The sequence below is a fragment of the Artemia franciscana genome, chromosome 9, assembly GCF_032884065.1.
Source record: "Artemia franciscana chromosome 9, ASM3288406v1, whole genome shotgun sequence".
Lineage (NCBI taxonomy): Eukaryota > Metazoa > Arthropoda > Branchiopoda > Anostraca > Artemiidae > Artemia > Artemia franciscana.
Genome location: NC_088871.1, coordinates 39,458,044 through 39,480,878, shown reverse-complemented (window position 1 = coordinate 39,480,878; position 22,835 = coordinate 39,458,044). Strand labels below are relative to the sequence as shown.

Below are 22,835 nucleotides of genomic sequence, written 5' to 3'. Positions count from 1 at the left end.
TTGGTCTAAGCGAGTAAAGTCATCTTCTTGGCCAGTTTTCTGGGTACGAAACTTCACCTCTTCTTAATTAATAAAAAACCCCTTTACTCTTAATTCAAGTGACTTAGCCTTCTTGCCCTTAGGACACTCGAATCATATTCATAAGCTACATTTAGGAGAGTGTCACCCTTCCATTCAATGTCATGTTTTCACATAGCCTCTGCCGTGTTCTTTAGGATAATTCATCAATAATCCATAAAACACTACCTAGCTTAGCTCTTATCACCGAACTAACTGCTAACCTTGCTCCTAGTTTTTTTTCTTTTTTTCACTGAGCAATAATCGCTTTTCATACTTACCTGGTAGCCTCTGCCATATAAGAACAAAACCTGTTCTAAATGGTGGATTAAAAGACAGCTCATAATCTGTGTAAGGCAGCACAAAAGAGGCCTGAACATTCGGGCACTTCCCAATTTTTAGTCAAAGCGTTAATATTTGGTCAGTTTATCCTCTTCGTTTCCTAAACCCGCGCCGATTTACTCGTGAATCTTTATATACAACATCTGCTATCAACTTAAGCAATGAAGTTTTAACGAATTAAAGCTAATGCTTTGACTGTATTAAATAATGAATTTGGCAGAAATTCGTCTGACCTGAAGCCAGCCCTTTGGCAAGAGTAGTGTTCAAATGGTAACCTGGATCAATTTAATGACTAAAATTTATGTTGGTTGTTATTGCTGAATCTGATGATAAAGACAACCTCTTTGAGCATGTCTATGCAGGAATTTACAAAATAAAACTTCTTGTAGCGTTGGAGACGTCTAGTAGGAAAACAAGGTCCAACAGGTACGGACCAGCAACCAACGAATGTGGATGCTTTATGGTTGCTCGTCACTCATTAAAAGAAAAAAATAAGTAAATTTTTTTATTCGTTCACGTTTTGACTTAATCGTAAAAAAAAAGATAACCGATAAAAGTAATATGTGGCGTTTAAACATAAGAAGGATAGAAATTACCAAGAGGGAACCTGCCACTCCCTAAAGAAGAAGTTACAGAAACTTTCAATTTTTGCATTAGCTGATTTTCTTGCTTTTATACTTCAGTTATATTTTTTTTTTACAACAACAAAAATTATGTGAAATGAAAAAAAAACCCGAAAAAACACAATCTCTCAACTAGTGTTGCTCTTCAATGCTAAGTTAATTTAAAAGTATAATCAAAATTTACGTGCAATAAGATAGTGAAATGGAATCAAAATGTAAAAAAAAAAAAACGAAAAACAACAATCTCTCAACTAATATCAATGCTAAGTTGTTTTAAAAGTATGATGCATAGAGTAAAATGAGTAAAGTGTCAGCAAATAATGGTGTTTTACTAACTTTTATTTCTTTTCCAATCAAAAATATTATTTTAAAAAATTTGTACTTAAATTTTTTAGTTCAAACTCGTGTTTAATGTCGGTTTTGCCAGATACCTGCCCCAAAAACTTGTTTGAGCCGGCTCGAAGACAAAGTACAAAAGCACTTTCAGGAAAATAAATTCGTTTGACTTGTTATTTAATGTCAAGACTTTGCCATTCTTGTAAGAATGGCAAAGTCAAAGAATGACAAACTGTAAGAAAGACCTTTTGTGTTGTAGGTTTTCGCAAATATTATTATTAGACACCAAATGTTGCTATTTTAAGCAATTTCCCTGCGTCTCCTCTTTGTGGGCAGAGTGAACCTTATGAAGAGGCATTAAAAAAGAAAGCATTTGAAGACCTACTGAATACTCATATAAATGAACGTGTACATTCATCTCACGTTCTAAATCATCTCGAGTTTCTTGGTATAATATCACCTACATTGAAATTCTAGTAATATAGTGCCTATGGGTTGTAATTAGTAAAGTACCTTTATTTGCTAATATTGAAACATATTTGTAACAATTGCCAATGGATCGCATTTTTTTTTTCTGAACTGACACATATGCGGTCAGGCATCTGATTGCTTATAATTTTTGTGTAGAAGCTAAAATATTCTTTATTCGCATTGGATTAAATATACTTGTTCCTCTCCAATCACTGTTGACTAACAAAAAGGGCACTAGTCCTTTAAATTTCCAATCAAATGAGCCTTTTTCGAAGTTTTTACGACTACAAATGGCCATCTAAAAATTTCTGTAAGATGGATTTCGGGAAAATACAAGGTTTGGAGGGGGGAGTTATTCACCCTCTGATCACTCTGAATCTTAAAAAGGACACTAGAACTTCTGATTACCATTCCAACGAGCCCCCTCCGAAATTTATAGTATCATCCTCTCTGTATACACCTTATTTTGCCCCCAGGGCATAACTTTGAACCCTTGCCTTGAGGTCTGTGGGGGGGGGGGTTTGTCATCCTCAGAGACATAATTTCTGGTCCTTTCAGTTACGTTGAACAAAGTGGCTTTCTCAAAATTTTGATGGGATGGGTTTGGGGAAATGGTGGGCGTGGTTTTCTGAACTCTGACACATATGCGGTCAAGCATCCGATTTCTTATAATTTTTGTGTAGAAGCTAAGATATTCTTTATTCACATTGGATTAAACATACAGTAACTATACAGTACTAGCATTGGAGATGTTAGAAGTAGAATTTGAAACCTTGGGTCACTCACCTCTCAACGTTTAGTGTATAAATGGGAATCTGTTAAAAATGAAGACTATGTTTAATTGAATAAACAAAAAAAAAGTTCACCAAAACCCAGGTCCATCACCCCTAAATAATTCTCTCATGCTAATAAACACATTCATGAACAATTGGAAATCTTTGGAAGAACAGGAAGATAAGTCTACGAACTGAGATTAGAATATTGTAAGTGGATGCTACAGTGATGACAGTGGTCAATTATGGTTCTGAAAAGTGGGCGCTCTGAAAGATGGTGGCGAATTTGTAAGATGTTTTCTAGAGAAATGAATACATTGGGACGGAAGAGGAGCGTGCATTGGTGTGATGGCTACAGGCGGCTTAGTACTGCAGTGAGCTGTCAGTCGTAGTAATAATCCCCACAAAGGCTTCTTGGCCTGCAAAGGAGGGGGAAGACACACGATTCATTTAATCATTAATCCAAAGAGAAGAAAAAAGAAAATAGAGGGGAAGGTTATAGTATCACAGCAAAAAAGGGAAAATACATAATAATAATAAAATAGATAGATCTTTGAGTTAGTAGTAGAGATAGTAGATTCTTGAATAAACTAAACGAGTGACCCATTCGAGCTGATTCAGGCATCATATTACTGTTTTAGTGATCTAACTCATTTAAGATCGATAATTTTTTTTTCAGAACGAAGTGTATTAATGAAAAACGAAGACGAGAGCAAGAAAACGTTTATATTGAGGAGCTGGCTGAACTCATATCCGCCAGTATTTCTGACATGAGCTCCATGTCTGTGAAGCCTGATAAATGTGCTATACTTCAAGAAACTGTTAATCAGGTATGAGTTCACTGTAGATAAGAGGAGAGAGCTCCCTCAACTTGGAGGTATTTCCTCCCAAAAATAAATATTGCTTATACTGAAAATCTTACTTGTTCATTTGACTTTCTATACCATAAATGACAAGGATTTAAAAGGAGAAATCATTGATGAAATTTTTCGTCAAATTTGTCAAAAAAAATCTAATCTACTTTCGGTGTTATATTGATATAAACAAGAAAATAAAATTCCATCCTGGTAGTTTGAGTAGTATTTGGATTTTTTTTTACATCTTATAATAAAAAAAAAGAAAACTTCAAAATTTGTCTTCTTCTTCGTAAAATGCAAACGGCACTATTGCTTTCATAGTAGTTTGAGAAAGAGGGAAACACTAGACTTGTTCGTGGAATTTATGCTTGTTTCAGGATGGATTCATCGTATAATGTAATATTTGCTCTTTTTTTATTTAGAAACTCCACCCCAGAAAATTCTCTGATATATCCCCTAAATTCTTGGATATGTGTAGTTATTTGCTAAATGGTATAATGGTGCCTCGAATTATAACGGTAATTTGTTCCTGAAGAACTGCCGTAAGTAAAGTACATTGAAACCCATGGCACTCCCTCCCTCCCTACAAATAACTTGGTAAAAAAAAATCAGGAATTTTCCTTGCAATCCAAGTGAAATGAGGGCCTTGTTTCCTAATAGCCATTTGTGAGGGGCGATGGCTAGTGCTGCTCAAAATATTGCCTGGTGGAAGTGAAGGCTATCATTGCCCAGGTCAGAAAATTTATTTGTGTATTTATTTATGTGTGTATGTATATTTTCTGTATATTTGCTCCGTATTTATTCGTCAAATTTGGCAGCCTTGGGATATTCTGGCCTAAGAAAACGATCTAGATAGGTCAGAAGTTTGAGAAAATTCGTCAAGAGTCTTAATTAAAAAAAAAAAAAGTTATGTGAGTGACTTCATTTTTATATACATCAGTATTGCAATGACGTTGCCATACTTGTCAAAGTTGTGTGTAAAAATTGAAGATTTTCATGTATGGAGAAGTTTATCTTAAATTGTTTAAAGAGCAAAAAACTGGTAATTGCAAAAATATTTGCATATATGTTTTGACAGGGGATTACAACAATTCAAAAACCGCAAAAAAGAAAATCAGAAGTTTGAAGCTTAGTAGAAATCGTTTGTTAGGAATCGGACTTGCTGTAATAATCAAATATCTTTGAATGACCGTCAATATGAAAAGGCATTAAATTGAGTAAATAGGAAAAAACTGGTAATTGCAAAGATATTTGTATATATTTTAACAAGGGATTACAGAAATTCAAAAACCTTAGAAAAGGAAACCAAAGGTTTGAAGCTTAGTAGAAATTGTTGTTAGAAAAACATCATTACCAAATTTCTTACCTATTAAGTATAAGCAATGTCTTTTTAAGATATGAAAATAAGTTGAAAAAATTTTGAAGTTCAGTTCAGAATCGCTAAAGTTATTTCAGTGCCAAAAGCAGGATTGCTTACTGACATCTTAGACTGGAGACCCATATCGTCTCCAGTCTACTTTTGTCAAAAATTTATGAAAAAGCAATGCATAAAAGATTTTATGAGTAGTTAATGAAATGTGGATTTTTATCAGAGATGAAATTTGGTTTCAGGACAGCTCATTCAACTCTGCGTGTCCTGGAGGACCTGTGTCCTCCAGGACACAGGTCCTGTTCGATACTGTATCATATATAATATATAAATCATGTATAACACATGTATCATATATAAACAGGATCCTGTTCGATGCTGTATCATATATCATATATAAATCATGTATAATACATGTATCATATATAAACAGTATCCTGTTCGATACTGTAAATAGTGATATAGATAAAATGAATTTTTGTATGTCGATTTTTATAGATTTAAAAAAACTTTTGATACGGTAGATTTTAGCAATTTATTGAAAAGTTCACGTTGCCTAGGAATAAAGGATGATTGTTTTAAATGGTTTGAAACTTATTTGAGTCGAAGGTTTTTAAGAGTGATATTAGAGTAAATGTTATCCAATTACTTGTCGAGTTCCACAGGGTTCAGTCTTATGTCTGCTATTACATAAAAAAACTAGTTTTTTTTAACTGAAAGTAAGGAGCGACATTAAAACTTAAAACGAACAGAAATTACTCCATATATGAAATGGGTTGTCCCTTCCGCAATCCCTCGCTCTTTACGCTAAAGTTTTTAATTGTTTTAAAAATAAGAATTGTGGCAAAGAGTCAAACTTTAGTGTAAAGAGCGAGGGATTGCGGAGGGGACAACCCATTTCATATACGGTGCGCAAAATGTGTTCTGGTCTTGAGAGGGCAAAGGGCAGCCTTACTTATGTTAATATTTGCTCCTTTTGCAAATGAGGGGACTCATTGGATTTTTAATCGGAAGTTCTGGTGTTATTTTTAAGACTCAAAGTGATTGGAGGGTGGATATCCCCCCACCTCATATTTTTCCGAAGTGCATCCAATAGAATTTTTGACATGGCCATCTGCTCTTTTAGAAAATTTTAAGAGAGCTCATTCGATTGGAAATTGAAAGGAATGGTGCCTTTTCTAATAGTCGAAAGTGATTGGAAAGCAACTAAACTCTCTCCCACGTCCACCATTTCCCCAAACCCATATAATCCAAGTTTTAAACAGCCATTTTGCTCAACGTAATTGAAAGTTCCGGAAATTATGTCTTTGAGGATGACACCCCCCCCCGCTGAGCCCTCAGAGCCCGGGTTGTAAGTTGTGTCTGGGGGTATATAAGGTATATATAGAAATGGTGATCTATAAACTTCGCGGGGGGGGGGGGGGCTCAGTGGATTGCTAGTCAGAAGTTTTAGTATTCTTTTTAAGATTCAAAGTGATCAGAGGGTTGATACCCTCCCCTCCTCCCCGCAAACACACCTCGTATTTTTCCGAAATGCATCTGTTAGAACTTTGTAGATGGCCAGTTGTTGTCGATGAAACTTCAAAAACAGCTCATTCGATTGGAAATTGAAAGATCCAGTGCCCTTTTTAATAGCCAAAAATTATTGGAGGGCAACTAACCCCCCTTCCCACTCCACCTACTTCCCCAAACACATCAATAAAAATTTTGAGAAATCCATTTTGTTCAACGCAATTGAAAAGTCTGGAAATTATGTCTTTGAGGATAACAACTCCGTAAAGCCCTCAGGGCTAGTGATGTAATTTATGCCCTGGGGGCCTATAAGGTATATATAGAAAGAGTTATCGTATAACCTTTGGAGGGGGCACATTGGATTTGTAATCAGAAGTTCTAGTGCTCTTTTTTAGATTCTGAGTGATCGGAGAATGGTTACCTCCTCCACTCCTTGTATTTTTCCGAAATACATCTGATAAATGAAAACAAAATTCGTTTGAAATGCTTTCACCTTGCTTACGTTCATAATGAAAAATTATCAAACCTTAACGAATGAATGTCAGTATATGTCAGTTTAACCGACAATCTACGGTCATTTGTTTGTTTGTTTTGTTTTTCAGTAAAGTGCAAAATGTGTTCTGGTCTTGAGAGGGCAAAGGGCAGCCTTACTTATGTTAATATTTGCTCCTTTTGAGTTTGACACGGCTATTTATTGCAATTTCTGTTCATTTTGACTTTATTTTTGCTCACTCTTGGCTTGAGGGAGCTCTTTACTTTTTTTTTGAAAAACTTGTCTTGTGGAAAATTTTTTTAAATTAATTTCCTAAAAACAACCAAAGGAACCACAAGCGCCGTATGTATATACATATAGACCACACACACATATATAGATATATAGACCACACACAAGCCATATATATACTCACGTCATATATATAGACCACACACAAGAAAAATGGAAACTTCTGAGGGTGTAAATCGGAAATAATGTCGAAAACAAAAATTACCAATGTCATCTAAGGTCTGGGGATTTTGTTTTACCCTGCTGCTGAAAAACTGCTGATTTTTTGTCTTTTAGGGGGCTTTAGAATGCAGGCGAGGGCAAAGGAAGCAGAATTATGTCGCCAGTAGGCCCACCAGCTTAAAGCTAATTAGCCTGCTTAACCTCTTAACATTTTTCCGAGCTAACTTAGGCCTACTTTGTGAAGACACTACTTTAACCTAAATTAATTATTGAAAATAGAAACAAATCCTTATTAAATATTACTTGGAGAGAAATTACAGCTGTTGCATTGTGGATCAATCATATCAAATTTACGATTTTTATTGCAGTTGTTTACTTTTTAATGAAGTCGTCAGACTCTACTCTTAAAAACTATTATTTTGCTATTAATTAATAAAAACTTCTTCCACAAAATTAGTTTTTCAAAGAAAAGTAAAGAACTACATTAAACCAAAAATGAGCAAATATAGGATCAATTAATCAACCAAGTGTAAAAGTACCATAAATCAGCATCGATAAATAAATGAAACCCAAAACAAACAGAGATTAAATAAATAACCGAGTCAAACTCAAAACGAGCAGAAAGTAACATGAGTAGGGCTCAAAACCCCTATACTTTCTAAAAGCCAGAACATAATTTGCATTTTACTGAATAAAAATTCAAATGAATGTGCATTGTTCGTTAGTCAGTTAGCCAGTGAATGTGCATTGTTCGTTAGACAGTTCGTTACCACGAACTGTTTGATTATACCTTATGTATCGCGATAGTATGCGGTTTTACATACCACGAGCCAAAATCACTTCATTTGCTGATTCACTTCATTTGCTGACTTTAGTTACAGAAAAGACTCTCAATGAACTTACTGATAATGCTAATGAAGCATTAAAAGGCTCACTGATGAGCCCTTGTGTTGGGTTGTTGCCTCTGAATTATTTGTCTATATTATTTTTTCTATTGTTTGGTAAATGACGACTTATACTTATTGACGACTTGACTGCCTGTCCATGGATTATTCTTTATGGTTGATTGTGTATGGCTATGCTGTTTGACCTATGTGATTGCATGGACGAGTAAGGTTAAGGCCTCATTCAAGTGCTGGTCTATATTAATCACTAATTTAGGAATACAGTCTTCCTTTTCTCCTTCTGTCTCTCTTTTTTTTGTGTTTGTGCTGTTGCATTGGTGATTTCTCTTTTCATGATATAATAGAACTACGCTAGTGGAAGTTCAAGAAACTCGATATCTGGGATTTATAGTGGACAATAAACTCAGCTGGAAAAAACATTGTGATGTGATTTTATGTAAAGTGTCAAGATTTGTTGGGATGCTGCGTAAACTTAAATATTTTTTCCAACTGAAGTACTGCTGTCATTATACCATTCGCTAGTATTGTCTTATATTAATTATGGACGTATGACATGGGCGAGTGATTTTCGCACAGATTATAAGAGAGTACAGGTACAGCAAAATAAAGCTGTTTGGATTATTGGAAATTATGACCGAGGAACTGATAGTACGATAAGTACATTTAAAAAGTTGAATTTATTGAATGTAGGTCAAGTTAGGGACACGCAGATAGGCATTTTTGTCTTTCAGTGCTTGAATAATTTTGGACCTGAAGTTTTTAGAAGTTATTTTAAACATAATTCATATTACCATCAGAATTTTACCTGACATGGAAATGATCTGATTAATGAGGTGAAGAATACAACGCGATTGAGACATGCGACAAGACACATAGGCCCGACAGTTTGGAATTCATTCCCAGACTATATAAGAGAGTCAGAGAGTCTCCCACAGCTTAAGCGCCGGTTAAAAATGCATTTTTGAATGATGAATGATCAAGATGGTGAAAAGAAGCATATTGAATGAAAGTCGGCTATCCAGAATTTTCCAGGCCTGAGTAGTTATTTGAAATATAATATTTTTTTTCTTTTTTTTTTGTATTTAATGAGTTAGTATTATTGATGATTAAAATAACATGAATATAGTCGCTATTACAGACCAGAACGGTCTTTTTGTGACTAATTGGTATGTATGTGAAATAAAGTTTTTTAAAAAAAAAATTACTTACCTACCTACCTACCAGAAGTTTCATACTGTTTTTTTTCACTGTCTAATAAAAGGGCTTATCCCTATTTGAATTTTTATTGGTTCGTCATAGAAAGGCAGTGTGGTCTTTGTAAAAATACTTTGGTCGTTTTTAAGTCTCAAAAGGCAAATCAGGGGTAGTTAAAGGGTTTTTTTTTAAATCGAATCCAGTGAATGAAACGATGTTATCACTCTGCCAACTTCGCCTGGAAAAGCCATAATGAAGAAAGGGCGTAATTGGTTGAGTCGGGTAATATATGAATGAAAATATATTTATTTGATTTGGCAAGTGTAGTTCGCTCTGTTAATCGTTGGCAACGCCATATCTTTTTATATTGGCTAACAGAGGCTATCGGCGCCATTCGCTAATTTTAACTTGGCAAACAACGAACAGAAAACCTTGAAAGATCTATTAGGCTCTTTTAGGCTCTCCGGCTTTTAATTTTTTTTTTTTTGATAAGGTTGCGCCTAATTCTTTTAGTATTTCCAAATTCCTAAACAGTAATCTCTCCCCCCCCCCAAAAAAAAAGATGCTATTATCCGTAAAACGAAATATCTGTAATACCAAGTAGGTGCACTCAGTTAAGCATCATGATAGGAGAAGTTATCTTATAATGTAATTCGTTGCTTTTGGCAGTAAAGAATTTCGCAGTATTAATACTCTATAATCAGACTATTTTAGCATTTGCAATTATTGCGCTACTACAATATAATGAGCAGATTTCTAAATTGTTCTCACTCGTGTCTAAATGGGTCAAAGTCAACTCCAAAACTGAACCGCTAAGGAATAATCGCTTTGGTGGCATGGTTTAGAATTGATAATTACAAACCGTACCTAGTTTTGCGGGAATAGCTGGGGTAACGTGGGAACATGTATGAACTATTATCAGTTCAAGCTCTAGGGACAGAATTCATTTTAACATATATAATTATCTCAAATGTTAGGCAGTTACACTTAGGCGAGGATCATGATATTGGAGTTACATTGTCATGTAACTATTTGCTTTGGGCTGTAATAAAGATCGCAGTGATAATATTTTATAGTCGGACCATTTTAACGTTTGCAATTATTGCGTTTTTACGGTTTTCTAAATAATTCTTACCCGAGTCTAAATGGTTCAACATCAACTCCAAACCTGAACCTATAAGTAAATTTTGTCATGGTGGTATGTTCAAGAACTAATAGTGACATGATGTACCAATCATCATGGGAATACTTGTGGTAAAAGGGTACATGGCATAGTTGTGGGAATATGTATTAATTGTTGAAAGTTCCAACTCCAGGGACAGATAAGTAGGGAACAGTTGTGGATTGCAATAAGGACGAGAATAGGGGAAAGGGCTACAGAGAACAGGTTTGGACGAAAAGGAATAAAAAGTTCATTTGTTAGGGTCCTTCGTCCTTTACCAATATTTTAAAGCTGAAAAGGCTCGAGCTGCTAAGGTTTCACGCAGCTCCTTCTCCATTGGTAACTGCTCTCTCCAATAAAAGGCGTTTTATTCAACAAAACCTAATTAGCGGCAAAAACTGACTCCTGAAAGGAAATTTGTACATTCATCTGTTAGTATTACTTTGGGTAGCGCACGGTGGGTAGTTTATTTTGCCAATTCCTTCCCCACTCTGGGTGATTCAGCCGTTCGCATTGGGATGGTTTGAGAGTGTTGTTTAGCCAGATCTGTGATAAATCTATTTTACAAACTGGACTACTATAACGGCCCTACCACGTACCTTGACACTCTTCCAACTTGTTTACAAAAAATGCGCATTTTTCCATTGGGACCATTTCGATCGGTCTTTTATGTGTCACCAATCGGCAGCCCTCTATAATTTACGTAGTTGGCTCTGTAATCAATTTGTTTGATATTCATTTATTACTTGGAAATTCTTTTCAAGATCTTTTTTTAAAGTTTACTTTTTTGAAAGTCCCATTTTTTACTCCTTTCCACCAGAAACATTGGTTACAAAACACGTCCATTGAGATCTTCCATTGGGATCGAGTACCCTAGCTTTATGACCACGTGCGGAAGTTTCTGTGGCACCAGGAGCAGTAACTTCTCTGGGCTATTTTTACCTGTAATTTTCCCTTTAGCTCCCCCCTTGCGACACAATTTCTGGGAGAATGGAGCCTTATGTTCCTGCGATGCGAATCTAATTCCTTCGCATGAGTTATCTTCTGATTAGAGCTCATCAAAGTGCCAGGAAGGCAAGGCGTCTAGTCCGCTCCCACACTGAATCCTGTCTTGGTAAATATTCTATATTAGAATTCAGCCATCTTCAGCCAATTCAGCCAAGAGCCATCTTCATGTAAGATTGTTTCCTTGAAGTCTGCTTTAGCTTTGCTGATGGGAATGAACGTCATGGGGATGATAGTGTTAACTCTGGTTTTGTCAAGCGATTAATGAGTTAACCGAGAGTTATATTAATATAACTCTCCAGGATATTATGCCGTTGACCCCCCTTACTAGAAGTAATCAAAACACAAATAATTATATGTCGAACATGGCTGGATGTCGAACATGGGGATGGGAATGAACGGGAATGAACGTCAGAGTGGGAATGAACGTATGGTCATCAAACGAAAATTGGACTTGTTCATGGGATGCTTTGGTATTTCTTGTCTCCTTATTTTTCTTAGGAATGACCGCGCGGACCTTTTTTTGTCACGGATTCTCGCTTCCAATTGAAGAAGGCTCTTGATATTTCTGCAGCCCCTTTCATCTCTACATCTATTGCCATGAGATATACAAGATCTAATTCAATGTTTGCCTACGGACTAATCCATATCCACTTGAAATCTCAATCCAAATCTTTGCGGACGGACATTGATGTCTATTAGAATAACACAGTGCCATAGCTATACCAAATAATTTGTGTTAATCGGTTCAGTATGATCAGCTCTTATATAAGTCTGATCGCTGCAAAGCTCAGTAGCCATTTCAACTTTTCTCCATTCAATTTTCTGCATACATATGTGATTCCACAAACACACTTTCCAATATCAGGACTACTAAACAAAGAGATCTTTCTATATTTTAAGCCCTTTCTACCACTATCTCTTCTTCGGGGGGGGGGGGTGCTATTTGTCAACCTATTTGGCTTCCCTCCAGGTCCAGCCATGTTCGACATATAATTATTTGTGTTTTGATTACTTCTAGTAAGGGGAGTCAACGGCATAATATCCTGGAGAGTTATATTAATATTACTCTCGGTTAACTCATTAATTGCTTGACAAAACCAGAGTTAACACGATGATAGCTTTTGGTACAATAAATCCTGACGTCCTCTGTCTCTGCGATTAATTTCCTTTAGCTCATTCTAGATTCAGTGCTTTGCTGATTATCTGGTCTATAATTCGGCCGAAACCTATTGGGTTGAGCTTTCTAGAGACCCTTGCTTTAGCTGATTCCCTTTAACTGGGTTTTCACACATGCTGGCCTTGATTCTTCGTAGTTCACAATCCCACTGGTTGGTGTACCTCCTCTAGACGGCCTAGCCTCCTAGAGGTCTCTTCGGTTTTTTGACTAAGGCACTTCGTATCGGAGGAGTTGTCGTAGAAACTTCGAAAAAGGTTCAATCGGTTGAAAATTGAAAGGACTAATGCCCTTTTTTATAGTCGAAAGTGATTGGAGGGCAACTAACCCCCCTTCCACCCCCAATATTTCTACAAACACATTCAGTTAAAATTTTAAGATATCCATTTTGTTCAACGTAGTTGAATGGTCCAGAAATTATGTATTTGAGGATGACACCCCCCCCCCTCAAAGCCATCATGGCAAGGGTTGTAAGTTGTTTGCCCAAGGGGCATTTAAGGTTTATATAGAAAGGGTGATGGTATAAACTTGGAAGGGGGCTCATCGGATTGCTAATCTGAAGTTTTAGTTCCCTTTTTGAGATTGAAAGTGATAGGAGGGCGGATACCTCCCCCCCCTCCCCCCACACACACACCTCATGTTTTCCCGAAGTGCATTTGATAGTAATTTTGAGATGGCCACTTGTTGTCGTAGAAACTTCGAAAACAGCTCATTCGATTGAAAATTGAAAGGACTAGTGCCCTTTTTAATAGTAGAAAGTGATTGGAGGGCAACTAACCACCCTTCCAAGCACATCATTTCTTCAATCACATCCAATAATGATTTTGAGATAACCATTTTGTTGAACGTAGTTGAAAGGCCTGAGAATTATGTCATCGGGGATGACAACCCCCTGCAGCCCTCAGGGTAAGGGTTGTAAGTTATGCCCTTGGGGCGTATAAGGTACATATAGAAAGGGTGATCGTATTAACTTCGTAGGGGACTCATTGGACTTTTAATCGGAAGTTCTGGTGTTATTTTTAAGACTCAAAGTGATTGGAGGGTGGATATCCCCCCACCTCATATTTTCCCGAAGTGCATCCAATAGAATTTTTGACATGGCCATTTGCTCTTTTAGAAAATTTGAAGAGAGCTCATTCGATTGGAAATTGAAAGGAATGGTGCCTTTTCTAATAGTCGAAAGTGATTGGAAAGCAACTAAACTGTCTCCCACGTCCACCATTTCCCCAAACCCATATAATCCAAGTTCTAGACAGCCATTTTGCTCAACGTAATTGAAAGTTCCGGAAATTATGTCTTTGAGGATGACCCCCCCCCCTGAGCCCTCAGAGCACGGGTTGTAAGTTGTGTCTGGGGGTATATAAGGTATATATAGAAATGGTGATCTATAAACTTCGCGGGGGGGGTGGGGGCTCAGTGGATTGCTAGTCAGAAGTTTTAGTATTCTTTTTAAGATTCAAAGTGATCAGAGGGTTGATACCCTCCCCTCCTCCCCGCAAACACACCTCGTATTTTTCCGAAATGCATCTGATAGAACTTTGTAGATGGCCAGTTGTTGTCGATGAAACTTCAAAAACAGCTCATTCGATTGGAAATTGAAAGATCCAGTGCCCTTTTTAATAGTCAAAAGTTATTGGAGGGCAACTACCCCCCCTTCCCACTCCACCTACTTCCCCAAACACATCAATAAAAATTTTGAGAAATCCATTTTGTTCAACGTAATTCAAAAGTCTGGAAATTATGTCTTCGAGGATAACAACTCCGTACAGCCCTCAGGGCTAGTGTTGTAATTTATGCCCTAGGGGCTTATAAGGTATATATATAGAAAGGGTGATCGTATAACCTTTGGAGGGGGCACATTGGATTTGTAATCAGAAGTTCTAGTGCTCTTTTTTAGATTCAGAGTGATCGGAGAATGGTTACCTCCTCCACTCCTTGTATTTTTCCGAAATACATCTGATAAATGAAAACAAAATTCGTTTGAAATGCTTTCACCTTGCTTACGTTCATAAACGAAAAATTATCAAACCTTAACGAATGAATGTCAGTATATGTCAGTTTAACCGACAATCTACGGTCATTTGTTTGTTACGGTCATAAAGCGCAAAATGTGTTCTGGTCTTGAGAGGGCAAAGGGCAGCCTTACTTATGTTAATATTTGCTCCTTTTGAGTTTGACACGGCTATTTATTGCAATTTCTGTTCATTTTGACTTTATTTTTGCTCACTCTTGGCTTAAGCGAGCTCTTTGCTTTTTTTTTGAAAAACTTGTCCTGTGGAAAAAGTTTTTAAAATTAATTCCCTAAAAACAACCAAAGGAACCACAAGCGCCGTATGTATATACATATAGACCACACACACATATATCAAACAGTTCGTGGTAACGAACTGTTGTAAGGAGCGACCCGGCTCAATAGTAACCAAAACTCTAAAAAATTGAATTTTGATATCAATAGCTACATCAAAAGAATCGCATTTTAATGCTGATTTTAAATATATAAGTTTCATCAAGTTTAGTCTTACCCATCAAAAGTTACGAGCCTGAGAAAATTTGCCTTATTTAGGAAAATAGGGGGAAACACCCCCTAAAAGTCGTAGGATCTTAACGAAAATGACACCATCAGATTCAGCGTATCAGAGAACCCAACTGTAGAAGTTTCAAGCTCCTATATACAAAAATGTAGAATTTTGTGTTTTTTGCCAGAAGACAAATCACGGGTGCGTGTTTATTTGTTTGTTTTTTTGTTTTTTTGTGTTTTTTTCCCAGGGGTCATCGTATCGACCAAGTGGTCCTAGAATGTCGCAAGAGGGCTCATTCTAACGGAAATGAAAAGTTCTAGTGCCTTTTTTAAGATGACAAAAAAAATTGGAGGGCATCTCATTTTTTCCCAAAGTCAACGGATCAAAATTTTGAGATAGCCATTTTGTTCAGCATAGTCGAAAACCATAATAACTATGTCTCTGGGGATGACTTACTCCAGTTTGACTCTTTGCCCCAATTCTACTTTTTAAAACAATTAAAAGCTTTAGCGTAAAGAGCGAGGGATTGCGGAGGGGACAACCCATTTCATATACGGAGTAATTTCTGTTCATTTTAAGTTTTAATGTCGCTCCTTACTTTCAGCTAAAAAAAATAGTTTTTTTTTATTTAATAGATATATAGATCACACACATGCCATATATATATACACACGCCATATATATAGACCACACACAAGAAAAATGGAAACTTCTGAGGCTAGAAATCGGAAATAGTGTCGAAAACAAAAATTACCAATGTCATCTAAGGTCTGGTGACTTTGTTTTACGCTGCTGCTGAAAAACTGCTGATTTTTTGTCTTTTAGGGTGCTTTAGAATGCAGGCGAGGGCAAAGGAAGCAGAATTATGTCGCCAGCAGGCCCACCAGCTTAAAGCTAATTAGCCTGCTTAACCTCTTAACATTTTTCCGAGCTAACTTAGGCCTACTTTGTGTAGACACTACTTTAACCTAAATTAATTATTAAAAATAAAAACAAATCCTTATTAAATATTACTTGGAGAGAAATTACAGCTGTTGCATTGTGGATCAATCATATCAAATTTACGATTTTTATTGCAGTTGTTTACTTTTTAATGAAGTCGTCAGACTCTACTCTTAAAAATTATTATTTTGCTATTAATTAATAAAAACTTCTTCCACAAAATTAGTTTTTCAAAGAAAAGTAAAGAACTACATTAAACCAAAAATGAGCAAAAATAGAATCAATTAATCAACCAAGTGTAAAAGTACCATAAATCAGCATCGATAAATAAATGAAACCCAAAACAGAGATTAAATAAACAACCGAGTCAAACTCAAAACGAGCAGAAAGCAACATGAGTAGGGCTCAAAACCCCTATACTTTCTAAAAGCCAGAACATAATTTGCATTTTACTGAAAAAATTCAAATGAATGTGCATTGTCAGTTTAATATATATATGCCGATATTTATTCCTTAAAATTTTAATAAGATTTGTGGTAGTTTTACGCTTGTTAGATTGTTTAATTCTATTTTTGCTCAATTTGGTTTTGATTGAATTCTTTATTTTTCTTTGAAAAACTTATTTGTGGAAAAAGTTTTTAAAATTATTTTCTGTTCGTTTTATATTGACATAGGGAAAAAGAAAATAATAGTTTAAATCTTTTCGGTTTCTTCTTTAAGAATTTATAATTTGGCTATGTTTGTGCTGGAGAAAATTTTTCAACAAGCATACCCTTTTAAAAATCTAGACACAAATAGTAGTGTTTAGTTTAGTTTTATACCTCCTAGTTAACCTGAAATTTAAAACTTAACACCTTTCGCAAAAAAATCTTTCTATGCTCTTTGACAGCTTGGATACACTTAAATCTAATTGTATTTAGTTAAATTTGAAGAGCAGAAGTAGTAATAGAAGTAGCCCTGGAAGTTTGAACATAATACCCTCCAGTCGTTCTTGGGATGTTGCTGAGATGCCTTATTGGTAATCAGCATGCACACAGTGCTTTTTGATTTAATCATAAGGCAACATTTAGTTTTTAAACATAATGGGCAAATTGCATAACTGTGGGGGTTCGCATACGCAATAGCCCTAGAGACACAGCTACAAGACCGTCCAGCTATGCTGAACAAGATGGCTGTCTTAAATTTTGATTGGAATTGTTTGGAAAATTATGAGCTAAAGAGGAAGGCCGATTGCCCTCCAATCGCTTTTGACTCTTAAAAAGGCTACTAGAACTTTGAATTTCCAATCAAATTAACTTCTTTAAAATATCAATGATATTACTAGCTATGATGGAACAGCCCTGCCTATAATAATGCTTATATGCCCTTTTAATACTTGCATGCGTATAGTTTTTTAGTTTAATCGAAACTCCCCCTAAACGTTTTAACTTAATGCCCTTAGTCTCATTAGTTACAATAACCGTAGAAGAAGTATCAAAAGTATACACATGGTGTCTTCTGGCTAGTTCAAAATCTGTCACAACTTACCCTCAAAGGTTTAACTTAATAATGTAAGCCGTTATTGTGATATTACTTTGTCACCCTATTGACAGTCTACGTGATTATAGTTCGTTTTGATTTAGTTCAGCATCCGCCTAAATGTTCCTTGAAAGCTTTACCTTAGCACCCTTAGCTTGTGTAGTAGCAATAGTTGTAGCAGCAGTAGCATTAGTAGCAGTATGCACGTAGCCCTTTTTTTTAAACATCCCCATCAACACACGATGAAATTTTCAACTTAATACCATCAACCGGTCCTGAAGCATTGCTGATACGTCCTCTTGACAACCTATGTGAGCATAGTACTTCTAGAACTTCCAATTTTAACCAAATTAGCCGCCTCTAAAGTTTATACAACCATCCCTTCCACCTCGGGCTATAGAACCATCCTTTCTATAAGAACCTTATATGCCCCCAGGGTATATAACTTAAAACCCTTGCCCTGAGAGCTGTATGGGGGAGGATGTCTTCCTCACAGACATAATTTCTGGACCCTTCAACTACGATGAACAAAACTGATATCTACAAATTTTGATTGGAGGTTATAAGTGAAATGAGGAGAGCGGAGGGCGGGGGGGGGTGGTGGTTGCTCTCAAATCACTTTGACTTTTAATAATGGCACTATAACTTCCAAGTTCAAACAAAATGTGATCCATCTGAAGTTTATACGACCGCCTGATCCATAAAGACCTTATATGCCCTCATGGCATAACTTACAACGCTATCCCCAGGCGGCTCGTGGGTTGTGTCAACCTTAGTGGCATTATTATATGTTCCTTAGAATATCTTGAACAATATCAGTATTTAACAATTTCAATCAGACGTGTTTGGTGAAAATTGGAGTGTCGGTGATGGGGGGGGGGGGCTAAATGTCCTCCACTACTTTTTACTCTTAAAAAGGAACTGGTACTTCAATTTTGAACCAAATGAGCCTCCTCTAAAAACTAAACATAAAAACCATAAATGCCCCCGCGGCATAACCTACAACCCTCGTCCCCAGGCTCTGGGGGTTGGTATCAACCCCAAAAGCCTTGTTATATGATCTTTGGTCTATTTGGACTTTGATCTTTTGTACTTTAAACTATTGAATAGCTTGACTGTCTTAAGACATTTATTGGATATATTTCTTTAAAAAACGACGTGTGGGGGGGGGCTAGCCCTCTGATGTATATGTGACCACCCTTTCTGTAAAATATTATGTGTCCTTAGGGAATAACTTACAACCCTTTCCCTGGGGGCTGTGAGGGCGGAAGTTTCTTCCTCAAAGACGTAATATCTGGACCCTTCAACTACAGTGAACAAAATTACTATCCAAATTTTGATTAGATGTCTTTGGGGAAATGATGCGCGTTGGGTGGGGGGGGGGTGGTTACTCTCTAGTCACTTTTGACTCTTAAAAAGGACACTATAACTTCCAAATTTAAATCAAATGAGCCCAATCTGAAGTTTATACGACCACCCATTCCGTCAAAATCTTAAATGCCCCCAGGGCATGACTTACAACCCTATCTCAGGGCACTGGGGGTTGTGTCAACCTTAGAGGCATTGTTATATGTTCTTTTGACTATTTTGAGCAAAATCGCTACCTCACTATTTCAATTAGATTCGTTTGGTGAAAAGAGGGGTAGTTGGGAGGGAGGCTAGCTGCCCTCCATCACTTTTGACTCTTAAATGGAATTAGAACTTCCAATTTTCAACTAAACGATCCTCCTCTTAAGTTTATACAACCATCCCTTCCATAAAAAGGTTAAATGCCCCCGGGCCATAACTTAAAACCCTTGCTCCTAGGCTCTGAGGTTTATTTCAACCCCAAAAGCCTTGCTATACGATATTTGTACTATTATAAATAAAATAGCTATCTCAACTTTTCTATTAGATGCATCTCGGGATAATACGACGTGTGTGTGTGTGTGTTGGGGGGGGGTAGCTGCCCCCCTATAACTTTGACTTTTAAAAGGACACTGGAAATTTTGATTGCCAATCCAATGAGGCCCGTCCGAAGCTCATATGACCAAGCTTTCTATAAAAAAAAACTTTCTATGCCCCCAGGGCGTAATTTAAAACCCTTGCCCTGAGGGCTGTAGAGGGCTGTCATCCTCAAATCCATAATTTACAGATCTATTAACTATGTTGAATAAAATGGCTTTCTAAAAATTTTGATCGGAAGTGTTTGGGGAAATTATGGGAGTGGGGGAGGTGGTCGTTTGCCCTCGGATCACTTTCGACTATTAAAAATGGCACTAGCCCTCTCAATCTCCAATCAAATGAGACTTTTTTGAAATTTCTGCGACAACGCTTTCTATATAAACCTTAAATAACTCCAGGGCTAACTTACAACCCTTAAATTGAGGGCTTGGGGGGGGCTTGTCATTTTGAAATACGTAATTTCCGGACCTTTCAACTACGTTGGACAAAATGGCTATCTCAAATTTTTATCGGAAGTGTTTGGGAAGAGAAATGGCGGACGTGAGTTAAGTTGCCCTCGAATCACTTTCGACTATTATAAAGGGCACTAGCCCTTTCAGTTTTCAATCGAATGAGCCACCTTCGAAGTTTCTACGACAACTCCTTCGATACGAACTGCCCTGGTATAAAAAAAACAAACAAAAAACGAAAAAAAATCTACATTGTGGCTACATCGTGATATGTCAAGAATGAAAGAATTAGCCCTAGGTTTAGCAATAAAAACGAAAAGAAACTAAATAAAGAAAAAAAAATTGAATGGGAGCAAAGACTGACGATAAGGATTATTTGCGACAATATTTCAAGGACAGAAGAGCTTACTAATAAACAATAGAGTTTTTTTTTACTTCAAATGTTTTACAGCGCTATCAGCAAATAAACGATTGTATTCACCCATTATTTATTGCTTTTAGCTTTGCCAACCATCCTCTGCTTTCACACACCCTTCCTGCTTACCTTCCCCAAATTTCTCCAGATACCCATTTAGAGCTGGGTCGACTCTGGCTGAGCTTACAGAGTCACGCCACTGGCCCCCGTCCCAAGCCAACTGGTCACAACTGGGATTGAACCCGTGCCAAAAAGGGAATTGGAGCTTACTTGGAGTTTTTACAAAGAAAGATTTTGAATAGATTGGAATGGAGGAGGAGCGTGCGTAGTTGTGTTAACCTCTGGCGGCCTGGTGCAGAAATGAGATTCTAGTAGTAGTGGTAGCAGTAGCATTGTTCTATTTTCGGCCATTCGACAAAAAACCGTCTTACAGCTTAGAAAAATTGAAGGCATAAAAAGGTATAAAAAGGCATAAAAAGGTTGTACATGGTTAAAAGTCAGCTATGTTACCCTCTTCTTTTTTACCGGGACATTTTTTTACCTTCTTCTTCTTCATAATTGCTTTCAGCTTTGTACTCTAAATCTTTAAAGTAAAGAGTGTACGTGTGTGTGGCGCGGTCCCCCCCTCTAATACACAGAATGATTTCTGTTTCATTCTAAGTTTTTTTTTGTCGCTCTCTGCTTTCATTATAAAATAACTTTTTTTGTATGTTTAATGTTGAAAGACTCAAGTTTTAATTGACGATTTACCTGCACCTTGAGAACTTTGAAACTTACAAAGTAAGTTTTTGCACCCTGCACCCATTTGCACCCTGCACCTTGAAAACTTACAAAGTAAGTTTTTGCACCCTTCACCTTGCACCCATTGGCTTTTGTGTGGTTTCCTTAGTAACAACTTAGCAATTCGTTGCTTAAAAAGTGGCCTCGTTTATGGGCGTGGTCTACCTCGCCAGGGTTGCCAGTGACGGTTCGCTGAAAATCACTTATCTATTGGATAGAATCTCAATTTTGTATGTTTAAAAACCAAAAAAAGGGAGCATCTGTGCTACCCTTGTAAAAAAGTGATTTTCCTCATTTTTCTGGACTGGGACTGAAAGTACCCTGTTTGGAGTTTCCTACAATGGGGAATCCAACGGTGTACTTTTGCGTTCTGATCCAACACCATTTTTGAGGGGTTTCTGATTCTTTCAAAATTCATGTACCCTACATTTGTTTTTGAAATATCATTTTATTTTCATGACTACTCGAAATAAAATTTTTAATTCCTGAATAAGCTACAAATGGCACTTTTTTCACTAGACATTTTTAAAAAGCATCCTTGAAATTTTGGTTAATAAGCGCTGTGGTTAGTTCCTATACTAGGTTGTAGCTATAACTCAAACCATGATATACTGGATTGCTTCTATCCCTGTATTCAGATATATTTAAAACTTTAAATATATATATATATATATATATATATATATATATATATATATATATATATATATATATATATATATATATATATATATATATATATATATATATATATATATATATGCAATTACCAGCAGCCGAGTCCCAGCAATTGGCACGCGGCATGCTTCTATATATAGATTCTCATTGTCGCTTGTCTTCTAACCGCAGATAGTTTGCTATCTTTTCATACTGCAACTTTTCAAAGATATTCGTCTATTAAAACAAGTTTGATTTCTAATAACGATATACTAAGCTTCAAACTTTTGGTTTTCTTTTTTAAGGTTTTTGAATTGTTGCAATCCCCAGTTAAAATATATACAAATATTTTTGCAGGAACGTTGTCGATTAGCCTGAAAAGCGCCAATCAGGGGTTTAAACTAGGTTTGTTTGCATGATGCAGCCATTTTCTTCAAGGGTTGGAGCATAATAGAAAGACATTATTTGTTCCTAGAATAAATATTATAAATAAAGTAAGATTCTATTTTAAAAAATTCTAAATAATCAAAAAATAAAATGAAAATTAGTTTATTCTCAAAAAATTTAAAATTTAAATATAATTATTCAAATAAAAAAAAATTCTATAAAATAAACAAATATTCTAGAATTATTTATTGCTCATTGCAGTCTTTTGTACAAAGCTTCTGTGCTTGCCATACAAAATAATATGTAAGTGACTCTAGTTGGCCTTGTACTTATTTTTTCTAATATTATAAATATATTTTTTGTATAGAAAAAGCTTCGTTTTAATTTTTAATTAAAAATATTAATTTTATGATACTGAAGAATTATTTTTGTTTACTGGTTTCTATGTTCTTTAATATTTTTAAGCTAGTAGAAGTGAACGAACTTTCAGAAATC

The 22,835-nt window shown here is 36.2% G+C and overlaps 1 protein-coding gene across 2 annotated transcripts in view; it reads left to right on the top strand.

Moving 5' to 3' along the window:
* Positions 1-22,835, top strand: part of LOC136031395 (nuclear receptor coactivator 2-like) — a 203,323-nt gene that overhangs the window by 60,017 nt on the left and 120,471 nt on the right. For both annotated transcript variants that reach the window (XM_065710934.1, XM_065710935.1), the window contains exon 4: positions 3,282-3,432. In XM_065710934.1, the coding sequence (XP_065567006.1) occupies positions 3,282-3,432 (151 nt within the window). The remainder of the gene's footprint in view (positions 1-3,281; positions 3,433-22,835) is intronic.